The following is a 12,491-nucleotide window of genomic DNA, read 5'->3' on the forward strand; positions in this document are numbered from 1 at the left end:
TACTTGACCATGACGAACCTACGAACTATGAAGAAGCGATGGTGAGCCCAGATTCCGCAAAATGGCTTGAGGCCATGAAATCTGAGATAGGATCCATGTATGAGAACAAAGTGTGGACTTTGGTGGACTTGCCCGATGATCGGCAAGCCATTGATAATAAATGGATCTTCAAGAGGAAGACGGACACTGATAGTAGTGTTACTATCTACAAAGCTAGAATTGTCGCAAAAGTTTTAGACAAGTTCAAGGTGTTGACTACGATGAGAGTTTCGCACTCGTATCTATGCTTAAGTCTGTCCGAATCATGTTAGCAATTGCCGCATTTTATGAAATCTGGCAAATGGATAACAAAAACTGCAATCCTTAATGGATTTCTTAAAGAAGAGTTGTATATGATGCAACCAGAAGTTTTTGTCAATCCTAAAGGTGTTAACAAAATATGCAAACTCCAGCGATCCATCTATGGACTGGTGTAAGCATCTCAGAGTTGGAATATACGCTTTGATAAGTTGATCAAAGCATATAGTTTTATACAGACTTGCGGTGAAGCCTGTATTTACAAGAAAGTGAGTGGGAGCACTACAGCATTTCTGATAAGTATATGTGAATGACATATTGTTGATCGGAAATAATGTAGAATTATTCTGCAAAGCATAAAGGAGTGTTTGAAAGGAGTTTTTCAAAGAAAGACTTCGGTGAAGCTGCTTACATATTGAGATTCAAGATCTATAGAGATAGATCAAGACGCTTGATAAGTTTTTTCAATGAGTAGATACCTTGACAAGATTTTGAAATAATTCAAAATGGAGCAGTCAAAGAAAGAGTTATTGCCTGTATTACAAGGTGTGAAGTTGAGTAAGACTCAAAGCCCGACCACGACAGAAGATAGAAAGAGAATGAAAGTCATTCCCTATGCCTTAGCCATAGGTTCTATAAAGTATGTCATGCTGTATACCAGATCTATTGTATACCCTGCACTGATTTGGCAAGGGAGTACGATAGTGATCTAGGAGTAGATCACTGACAGCGGTCAGAATTATCTTTAGTGAAATAAGGATATGTTTCTCGACTATGGACGTGACAAAAAAGGTTCGTCGTAAAGGGTTACGTCGATGCAAGTTTTTGACACTGATCCAGATGATTCTAAGTCTCAATCTGGATACATATTGAAAGTGGGAGCAATTAGCTAGAGTAGCTCAGTACAGAGCATTGTAGACATAGAATTTTGCAAAATACATACGGATCTGAATTTGGCAGGCCCGTTGACTAAATTTCTCTCACAAGAAAAACATGATCACTCTTTGGGTGTTAATCACATAGTGATGTGAACTAGATTATTGAATCTAGTAAACCCTTTGGGTGTTAGTCACATGAAGATGTGAACAAATCACATAAAGATGTGAACTATTGGTGTTAATTAGGTAGGGATGTAAACTAGATTATTGACTCTAGTGCAAGTGGGAGACTGAAGGAAATATGCCCTAGAGGCAATAATAAAGTTATTATTTATTTCCTTATTTCATGATAAATGTTTATTATTCATGCTAGAATTGTATTAACCGGAAACATAATACATGTGTGAATACATAGACAAACAGAGTGTCACTAGTATGCCTCTACTTGACTAGCTCGTTAATCAAAGATGGTTATGTTTCCTAACCATAGACAAAGAGTTGTTATTTGATTAACGAGGTCACATCATTAGTTGAATGATCTGATTGACATGACCCATTCCATTAGCTTAGCACCCGATCGTTTAGTATGTTGCTATTGCTTTCTTCATGACTTATACATGTTCCTATAACTATGAGATTATGCAACTCCCGTTTATCGGAGGAACACTTTGGGTACTACCAAACGTCACAACGTAACTGGGTGATTATAAAGGAGTACTACAGGTGTCTCCAATGGTACATGTTGGGTTGGCGTATTTCGAGATTAGGTTTTGTCACTCCGATTGTCGGAGAGGTATCTCTGGGCCCTCTCGGTAATACACATCACATAAGCCTTGCAAGCATTACAACTAATATGTTAGTTGTGAAATGATGTATTACAGAATGAGTAAATAGACTTGTCGGTAACGAGATTGAACTAGATATTGGATACCGACGATCGAATCTCGGGCAAGTAACATACCGATGACAAAGGGAACAACGTATGTTGTTATGCGGTCTGACCGATAAAGATCTTCGTAGAATATGTAGGAGCCAATATGGGCATCCAGGTCCCGCTATTGGTTATTGACCGGAGACGTGTCTCGGTCATGTCTGCATTGTTCTCGAACCATAGGGTCCGCACGCTTAACGTTATGATGACAGTTATTATGAGTTTATGCATTTTGATGTACCGAAGGTTGTTCGGAGCCGTTTCATGCTAAAAGGGGGTTCAGGCAGGGCGATTCTATCTCACCACATCTTTTCATCTTGGTTGCTAATATTCTGCAAAGGCTATGCTGCGAATAGTTTGAGTCTGGCAATTTGATCCATCCTCTTGGCTCAAATAGGTTGTTTCCTGTGTTACAGTACGCAGACGACACGCTTATACTTTTCCAGGGTAGCACCCAATAAGCTTATATCATCAAGCATATTCTGTCATCATTCTCAGCATTCTCGGGTTTACAAATTAATTACCATAAGAGCACCTTGATCCCCATCTGCATGGATGCAAGTACTACTACAGAGATTGCTGAGCTGTTCGGCTGTCCAATTTCAAGTTTCCCCTGCACTTACCTTGGCCTACCTTTGTCTCAACACAAAATCAAGCATGGCTTGCTCCTACCAGTCATTCACAGGGTTGAAAAAAGATTGTCAGGCTGGTTAGCTATTTTTTTGTCATGAGGAGGACGTCTCACCTTAATAAATTCTGTGCTTGCCAGCATCCCAAGTTACTATATGGCTTGTTTCCCTTGGCCTAAAGTGTCCATTGCTAAACTTGAAGGTTTTCTCAGGGCTTTTTTTGGCAAGGAAAGAACTCAGTCAAGGGAGGCCAGTGCCTCGCGGCGTGGCAGTTTGTTACTTTGCCACGATCTTCTGGTGGTATAGGAGTAAGGGATCTATCAGGACACAACCAGGCGTTGCTTACTAAGCTTACTGCTAAGATTCTGCAATTTTCTGAGGTCCCTTGCTATCAGTGCCTAGCTCAGCAATACTGTCAGAATATCATACCTACGAAGAACTCGAATTGAGACACCGCTATATGGAAAGGCCTCAAGTAGTTTATTCCTCTGATCATGGCCTCCTGATGGTGCTCTTTGGGATATGGTCAGCTTCTTTCCTTCTAGCATGATTGCTGGCTACCGGTGGGCCGTCTCCGTTTTGCTCTGCCTACTCTTTTCAGCTTTGCTAGGATGGCTGCTGCACTGTCGCCTCCCAATTCTCTCAGGGAACCTGGTGCCTTCAGTTGCACCCCAATCTGTCAGCAATAGCCAACCGAGAATTGCAGTTACTCAACGATATTTTGACAACCACTATGCATCCTCTAGCCACACTGATACACGATCGTCTGCTCTCCACAATAAGGTGATAAGTACATCGTATATTTACAAGCTTCTCACCTTCATGGGGATTTCTTGCATATCTAGTTCCTGGACCTAGGATCCCATCATTCCTTTGAAGTACCGTATTTTCCTGTGGCCGACCTTCCGGGGAAGACTGAATTCATGTGACAACATGGTGAAGAAACATTGGACGTCCATTACCCCCCACCAAGATTGTGATATCTGCCCTGCCAGCGAATCTATTAATCATATTGTGTTGTGCTGTTTTCCGGCGCCGGTGCTCTGGGGTGCTTTACACATGTTTGATCTTGCTGCCAATTCCACAGACCTCATCAACTTCATGCAGGAGGCTCTGCAGGTCTGGTCGTCCTCCAGCAAAATTCATATTATGTTCGTTGCGTCGGCCGTTACACTTTGGGACGCCAGGAATGATTGGGTGTTCAACGATAAACGCTGGTCTCCAGCCTTCATCAAACAATATGCAGCACAATTACTATGCTTGTGGCAGAACAGAACGAGGAAGCCGGAAGATAGGGATGCTATAGCAGCCTGGGTACAATGGCTGATCCCTAGCTAACCTAGCCTATCCCCCTCCTTTTCCTTTTGCTGTATCTCTCCTCACATCACCCCCTTGTGCTTCTTTCTCTCATTTGTTTGGCAGCTTATAGCCAAGGCACCACAATGGTAAATATGAGCTTCATGTAATTGACCTTCGGTCTGTTTTGAAATATATAAGGTACAGCGTTATCTACCTTTCATTTCAAAAAAAAGTTAGCACATCTTTTTTTCTCTTGCGAAAACATTGGTTAAACTTATTTTTTGAGAAAGGTTAAACCGTATTATGACTACCGTGTACAACAACGAGCACCTTTTGTCTCTCCAGGGAATATATAGTCACCTTTGGTCAATAGCTGGCCAAAAATGATCTTGTTGGTTGTCAAAGAGTTGAACTGATGGTGTGTATATTGGAGTGGCTATACATTCTCGACGACCCCCTGGCGTTTTTTAAGGAAAGCCTGCTGGCACTTTAAATTATAACATGGTAATGTTACATCAAGAAGTACAAGTGGTAATAAGAAATTAGGAGTAACATCTAACCAAACACAACTAGTCTTAGACTAAAACAAGTCCTAGCCAGAAAGTGTGCCAACCTGTTTGCTTCCCTAGGACAGTGATTGAAAGAGATTGATGTAATACCATGAGCCAAGTGAAAGCAATCTGCAAGTAATGCGGAATTAGGTCCTCGAATATCCATCTTTCCGTTGCATGCACCCATCAGTTCCAAACAATCGGATTCCACTTCAACTTTTGAACATCCCAAATCAGATATCATTTGGAGCCCTCTCTGTAATGCTAGTGTTTCAGCAGCCTGTGCATTTTATGCATGATCAAACGTTTCAGAAGCTCCTGAGATCGCTTCTCCACGACAGTTGCGCAAGATTGCCGCTACTGCACCCACACCATCATCGAAGAAACACACATCAGTATTCAACTTGTATGACCCCGGTTGTGGTTTTTGCCATGTCTTTTCTAGGATGAGAATATTTTGCTTCGGAGCATGGTTAACTGTGATTGCTTGAATAGAAAAGGCTGAACTAGCGGCCTGCTTAGTCGACTCACCCTTCACGGCTTCCCGACGTTCCCATCAAATATACCATGCAGCTACGGCAACCGTTTCCTGTAAACCCAACTGTCCAAGTACCGATGATTTTCTTTGCGGGAGTCGCAAGATTTCCTCCATCACCATAGATCCTGATCGATCACTTTTTAGGGATGTATTCACAACTTCAATGAGACCCAATGACTCCCAGATTTTGCGAGCTCGTGCGCAAGTGAATAATAAATGCCGGATATCTTCGGGACCCTCTCGACACAAAGGGCACTCGGGACTGACCTTAATATGTCGATTATGCAGTATGCACTTCCTTGGAACCACTCCATGTAGTGGTGGCCAAACAAAAATTTTGACTTTACTCAGTACATGTAGCTTCCACAGGACATCCCAAACCGGATTATCTCTAGATGTTTGTGGTCGCTCTCGACCTAATCTTGCTCCAAATTGATGCTCCCATTCAATATAGTGCGCAGATCTCACTGAAAAGCAAAACGACAAAGTCTTCCGGCAAGTGTTCAGACAATGTGATTTTCAAAATTCTTTTCATGTCTATTGGAACAAAGATGCTTCTGATAAGAGCTTCATCCCATGAATGAGTGGTTGGGTCAATAAGATCTTCCACTTTCTCAGCAAGAGCTTGGCTCCTTCTGGTTAGAACCTTTCTTGTAGGGCTCTCTGATATCCATGGGTCATTCCAGATATTTATTTGAGAGCCTGTATCCACTCTCCAAATATTACCCCTCTTGAAAATTTTTGAACCAGTCACAATGCTCTGCCATGTGAAGGATGATCCCTTCGTTGTCCCTGCACTTAATAAGTTGCCATTTGTATAGTACTTAGCTCTAAGTACCTTCGCACACATTGTATCCGGATGAGTAATAAGTCTCCAACTTTGTTTAGAAAGCATGGCAAGATTAGCCTATGTAATGTTCTATACAAGGTCATTTAAAAAATGATAGCTTTCAGACTCAAATCTTTTTTAGATGACATTATATCTCCTGTACAGAGTGCTTTTGTACCAGGTAGACTTATCACAGATAACATCCTTCTGACATATGAGAGTTTGCATACAATAAAGAACAAGAAGAAAGGGAAGGTCGGATATTGTGCTGTTAAGTTGGATATGCATAAAGCTTATGATCGTGTTGAATGGAAGTTTCTAGAAAGAATGCTAGTGCAATTGGGTTTTCACAGAAACATTGTTGACTTGCTAATGACATGTGTGACTTCGGTGAAGTATAAGGTGAGATTTAATGATCAGGAGACAGAAGGTTTTGTGCCTACCAGGGGACTTCGTCAGGGGGATCCTCTATCACCTTATCTTTTCTTGATTTGTGCAGAAGGTTTGTCAAGTGCTTTGGCTCAAAAAGAGAAGGTTCGTGGCATTGAAGGTGTTCGGGTGTGCAGAAATGCACCATCAGTTTCCCACTTATTATTTGCTGATGATTCCCTAATCCTTATGAGAGCAGATATGACTAATGCAACCTCATTGAGACAGGCGCTGGATGAATATTGTGCAAGTTCGGGCCAATTGGTTAGTGATGGAAAGTGTAGCATATACTTCAGTCCAAATGTTGATGTTGAGGTGACAGCTCAAATATGTGCAGAACTGAATATTATGACCGAAGCTATTTCAGATAGATATCTGGGTTTGCCATCTATGATAGGTCTTGATAAAAGTGAAAGCTTTGAATTTTTGGTTGAAAGAATTATAAACCGTCTGAAAGGTTGGAAGGAAAAAGTACTGTCTATGGATGGTAAGGAAATTTTATTGAAAGCTGTCATCCAATCCATCCCTGTTTTTGCCATGGCAGTTTTCAATATCCCAAAAGCTCTGTTTGGATGTAGACATTCAAGGGCTTGGCATTGTATTGGCTCCAATGCCAATATCTCAGGACATTGATATTGATCTTCAATTCCAATTTTAGTGTTTGGATGTTCATATATTTGATGCTTGGAATTCAAAGTGAGCACCAATTCCAATTTGTGTTTGGATGGATAGAGATTGGAATTTCTCACTTTCTTAACATTCACAGTTACTCACACATAAACACATGGAAAGATGCATCAGTTTTAAAAAATTGACCAAGCTGTGTACACACATGAAAATTATAATGAAAAAATTAATCACTACTAAGCCCTGAAGCATAAGCAAGACTACAATTTGGGTCCAATTAACATTTGCAGACTACGTAATTCTAGTTAGCTACTACAACCTCCTTGCACCGTACCTACATGCCATACGTCAAGCTGAATGGGTTGGCATCAGTTTTAAAATTTGACAAATGTTGAGTGTCACGATATGCCGCAACTGAATGGGTTGGCATTTAGTCGAGCAGCTCATGGGCGTGGCGGCCTTAGTCCACGGCGGGCAGCCGCATGTCTTGGCTGAAGTGGGAGGATTAGGCAGTGGCTGGAGAACATGCGTGGTACGTGCAGAGCGGGTGCAGCTTAAGATGCCGCAGAAGCTTGTGTACCCTGAGGCCTGCAGCGCTCGGCTCCGGGCCACTGGCTCCCGCGCTTGCCATTGCCACACATGGTCGGTTCTGCCAAGAAGGTTGTGCCGTTCATCGAGAAGAGACGGTAAACAATGGCGACATTCAGCGGAGACAGGGATCTCGTGGATGATGTGGTGAGGAACTAGGGGCGGTGGTCAGCGGCAAACTCCATCGATGGCGGTTGCCAGTGGAGAGGTCGCGGATGGACGGCCGGAGAGGCAGCACCGGTGGCCTGGACGGCCAAGCCGTCGGTCGGAGAGGCGGTGGCAGGGCGGATTGACCTCGATCTCCTAGCGCTTCATTTTTTTTTTCCGCGTGCGAGAACGACGAAGAGATAAGCCAGCCAATACAACCCAATACGGAGGGTCGGGGCTCTGAATTTGCGAGGGGGTTAGCCAGTGCTCGGGTTGGCCTCTCGATATTGGGACCGAATTCCAGAGACGAATATCTAGACCATCCAAACGGTGGCATTCGGGACCGACAATGCCAATTCCGAATACTTGCTCCAAATGTCTACATCCAAACAGGCCGAAAAAGAAGATTTGTAAAGCACAGATGCCATGGCTAGTTTCTGATGGGGGGACAGAGAAGAGCATAGGAGAATGCATTGGTCTGCATGGTGGCGAATGTGTTTGCCCAAATGCAAAGGTGGTGTGGGTTTTCGACGACCCCCTGGCGTTTGTTTGCCGGTAGTAGAAATAGCAGACAAGTACGGGACAGAGCCAGTTATCATTGCCGAACCCGTCGAACAAATTTAGCCGACGCAAAGGCTGCGGAGCACCAAGAGCGGAGGCTTGTTCCACTAGCATGCGCCGTGGAACTACCAACCCATGCAAGATGCAACACAACGGTTTCTTTTGAAAACTCTGCTGCTTGGCCAGTATATAAAGGACACCCGCTGCTGCAAGTAAGCCACATCAGACACAGAAGTTCTCAGCGCAGGCAGACACAAGGTCACAGGCTATGGCATTCTTCATCGTCGCCATCTTGCTTGGACTCCTCTCCGTCTCTCAACCAGGTGATCAATCTTCTTCCGTTGCCCATTTCAGTCGCATTCTTGAGCATTTGCGTCGTGCGGTGTTGCTGATCTTGCGATTGTGCATGGCAGCGCGAGGTGTAAACTACACGTTCATGAGGGAGGCGATGCACGCGCCGCCGGTGACCTACTACGACTACATCGTCATCGGGGGCGGCACGGCGGGCTGCCCGCTGGCGGCGACGCTGTCCAGGCGCTACCGCGTGCTGCTGCTGGAGCGCGGCGGGTCGCCCTACGACGACGACCGCGTGCTCAACATGGCGCACTTCTCGGACGTGCTCTCGGACACGTCCGCGTCGTCCCCGTCGCAGCGGTTCGTGTCCGAGGACGGCGTGATCAACTCGCGGCCGCGGGTGCTGGGCGGCGGCAGCTGCCTCAACGCCGGCTTCTTCACGCGCGCCGGCGCCGGCTACACGAGGGCCGTCGGCTGGGACGCCAGGGAGGTGCTTAGCGCCTACAGGTGGGTGGAGGACGTGGTGGCGTTCCAGCCGGAGCTGGGGCCGTGGCAGGCGGCGGTGCGCCGCGGGCTGCTGGAGACCGGCGTGGTGCCGGACAACGGGTTCACGTTCGACCACATCCCCGGCACCAAGGTCGGCGGGTCCATCTTCGACCCGGACGGCCGGCGCCACACGGCGGCCGACCTGCTGCAGTACGCGCGCCCCGAAGGGATCGACGTGCTCCTCCGGGCCCGAGTGGCCAGGATCTTGTTCAGTTACAAAGGTATAGTCTTGTTTAAAGAACGCACTGCCAACTGACCGTTAAGTTCGTTAACGGTATAAAGTCAAGCAATATTGCCGTGGCGCGAATGATTTGGTCGACGAGTTCGGGCGCCAACGAGTTTTTTCGGTTTGCAGGGACCAAGCCCGTGGCGCGCGGCGTGGTGTACCGCGACTCGCTGGGCATGGTTCACGTGGCGTACCTCAACCAGGGCGACGCCAACGAGATCATCCTGTCGGCGGGGGCGCTTGGCAGTCCGCAGCTGCTGATGCTCAGCGGCGTCGGGCCCTCCGACCACCTCCGGTCGTTCGGCCTCGACGTCGTCGTCGACAACCCCGGGGTCGGGCAGGGCATGTCCGACAACCCCATGAACGCCATCTACGTGCCGTCGCCGTCGCCGGTCGAGGTGTCGCTCATCCAGGTCGTCGGCATCACCAGGTTCGGCAGCTACATCGAGGGCGCCAGCGGCTCCGACTGGACCACCCGCACCGCCTCCTCCAGCGGCGACGGCGCGCGACAAGCCCGCGTCTTCGGCATGTTCTCCCCGCAGACGGGGCAGCTCCCGACGGTGCCCCCGAAGCAGCGCACGCCGGAGGCCATCGCGCGCGCCGTGGAGGCCATGAGCCGGGTGCCGGACGCGGCGCTCCGCGGCGGCTTCATCCTGGAGAAGGTCCTCGGCCCGCAGTCCACGGGCAGCCTCGCGCTCCGCAACCTGGACCCCGACGACAACCCCATCGTCCAGTTCAACTACTTCGCCCACCCGGACGACCTCCGGCGCTGCGTCGCCGGCATCGAGGCCATCGAGCGGGTCATCCGCTCCAGGTCCTTCTCGCGGTTCGCGTACCCCAACTTCGCGTTCCCGGCGATGCTCAATGTCACGGCGGAGTTCCCGGCGAACCTGATGCGCATGCGCGGCGGTAGCGACCCCGCGGCGCTCGAGCGGTTCTGCAGGGACACCGTCATGACCATCTGGCATTACCACGGTGGGTGCCAGGTCGGCAGGGTCGTCGACCGCGACTACCGGGTCCTCGGCATTGATGCGCTGCGCGTCATCGACGGCTCCACGTTCAACGCCTCGCCGGGGACCAACCCGCAGGCCACCGTCATGATGCTCGGCAGGTAGTGTTTCCTCTCGTTTCACGCTAATTTCTGGCAGTGTTCGTGCCGCGATGGATCAACTGATGTGCGCCCGTGCTTTGTAACCTGACGGACAGGTACATGGGAGTCAAAATCGAAAAGGAGAGGACGCTGATCGAAGGAGGAGCGAGAAAACTGTAGCGGGGTATAACCACTAGGCTGTTATCTGCGTACAGGCGTACTGCAGTCGCTATTTGCTTTCAGGATTCTTTTAGGAGTCTCCATACAGAGTGGAATGCATGCTAATTGTAATTGATGAAGTTTTACAAATGGTGTAAGCCAATGCCGCACCTTATTGTGAGATTTGTTGATGCGTTAACTGAATCTATGTACTAAACCTGCTTTGGCCGTGTGCATCATGATGCTCCACAGGCCTAGGCCTTCCCCCTTTTCGGGAAGAAAAAGGTATACTAAACTTACGAAATCACTAATTGAGGAGTACTCGTTGCAAAGATCACTTCAATTCCTCCTGATTGTGACAAGTGGCGCACATGCAGCGCGTCACTTGTCGCAATCTGGAAGTTTTTTCCTTTTTTTTAGATTCATTTATTCAAAACGTTTTATCTCTTAAATCGTGCGTCCAAATCTCGAACCACTTTCGCTGTTGGATTCTTCGCGTTGAGATCTTCAAAACTAGATCCCATGTTGATAGGTTTTGACGAACTTTTTTTTCACGAAAAAACCCGAAAGAAAGAACCGAACCGGGAGCACGGGTTTTTTGCCTTTTCGAAAGAGGCACGCCCGTGCCTCTCACAAAATCACAACCGTACCTCTCGCGGAAGTAAAACCGTGACTCTTGCAGAACAAAAAAAAAGAAAACGTGTTTTTTTCATTTCCGAGGAGACACGGCGTGACTCTCGTGGAAGCACAACCGTGCCTATTGCGGAAGCAAACCCGTGACTCTCGCGAAAGAAAAAAAACAGAAAACATGTTTTTTCCCTTTTCGAGAGGGACGCCCGTGACTCTCACGAAAGCACAATCATGCCTCTCGCGGAAGCAAAATCGTGACTCTCGTAAAAGAACAGAAAACGCGTTTTTTTTCGTTCCCAAGAGGCACGGCCGTGACTTTCGCGAAAGCACACCCGTGCCTCTCGCGGAAGCAAAACCGTGACTCTCGCGAAAGAAAAAAAACAGAAAACACGTTTTTTTCGTTTTCGAGAGGCACGGCCGTGACTCTCGCGAAAGGACACCTGTGCCTCTCGCGGAAGCAAAACCGTGACTCTCGTGAAAGGAAAAAAAACGTGTTTTTTCGTGGAATTTTTTTTCCAATTTTTTTATTGAAAAGCTGAGGAAGACCGGTGGAAAACCAAAACATTGAAAAAACCCAAAAAAATCGTTTAAAAAGCCGAAAACATGTGCGGAAAAATAAAAAAAATCCGGAGGGAGCGCCCAGAGCGCGACACGTGGTGAATTGCTGAGAGCGCGCCAAGTGACGCTGATTGTTGCGAGACTCCCGAAGGAGCGCTCGTTAACTAGTTGCTCTCCTAAACTTGCTACAAGAATGTGCTTATTTTATTGCTAGAATGACGAGGAAACAAAAGAACTTTTATTTAGAAGAGGAAAAAAGCTTGACTTGCCAAAAGTATAGTTGACGCCTTGCCCCTTCCCCTCTCCTCCGGCACCGGGACGCTGCCAGGGACATCTCTGTCATCACCGTCACCATCAACTTCTCCTCCGTTCTCATGCATGGTGAAGTGTGAGTAGTTCATCATCGGGGCTGAGGGTATGTACTGGCAGCTCTGTGTTTGATCTCTTTCTTTGTCTCTCATGTTCTTGATGGATTTGATCTTGATGTATCATGAGCTTTATTAATAAAGTTGGATCATATGATGTTCATCTCACTCTATTTTTTTATGAATCGGGTCTTGCTCTTTGAAGTTTCTTTATGTTGGATTGAATACTTTGGATTTGAGATTACATGATGCATGTTCAGTAATTAACTTGCGGATACCCATAGTAACATTAGAGTACTCTTAGCATAAAAGTTGAACG

At 47.0% G+C, this 12,491-nt stretch overlaps 1 protein-coding gene across 1 annotated transcript; it reads left to right on the forward strand.

Annotated features, from left to right (window-relative positions):
• The first annotated feature begins 8,572 nt into the window (after positions 1 to 8,572).
• Positions 8,573 to 10,794, forward strand: LOC125512339 (protein HOTHEAD-like). Its single transcript, XM_048677429.2, has 4 exons — positions 8,573 to 8,627; positions 8,718 to 9,365; positions 9,500 to 10,481; positions 10,577 to 10,794. The coding sequence occupies exons 1-4, from the start codon at positions 8,573 to 8,575 to the stop codon at positions 10,638 to 10,640; spliced, it is 1,749 nt and encodes a 582-aa protein (XP_048533386.1). The 3' UTR covers positions 10,641 to 10,794.
• Positions 10,795 to 12,491: the final 1,697 nt, after the last annotated feature.

This window comes from Triticum urartu, chromosome 6A, assembly GCF_056163025.1.
Source record: "Triticum urartu cultivar PI428250 chromosome 6A, HENAU_Tu73, whole genome shotgun sequence".
In the NCBI taxonomy this organism is placed as follows: Eukaryota; Viridiplantae; Streptophyta; class Magnoliopsida; order Poales; family Poaceae; genus Triticum; species Triticum urartu.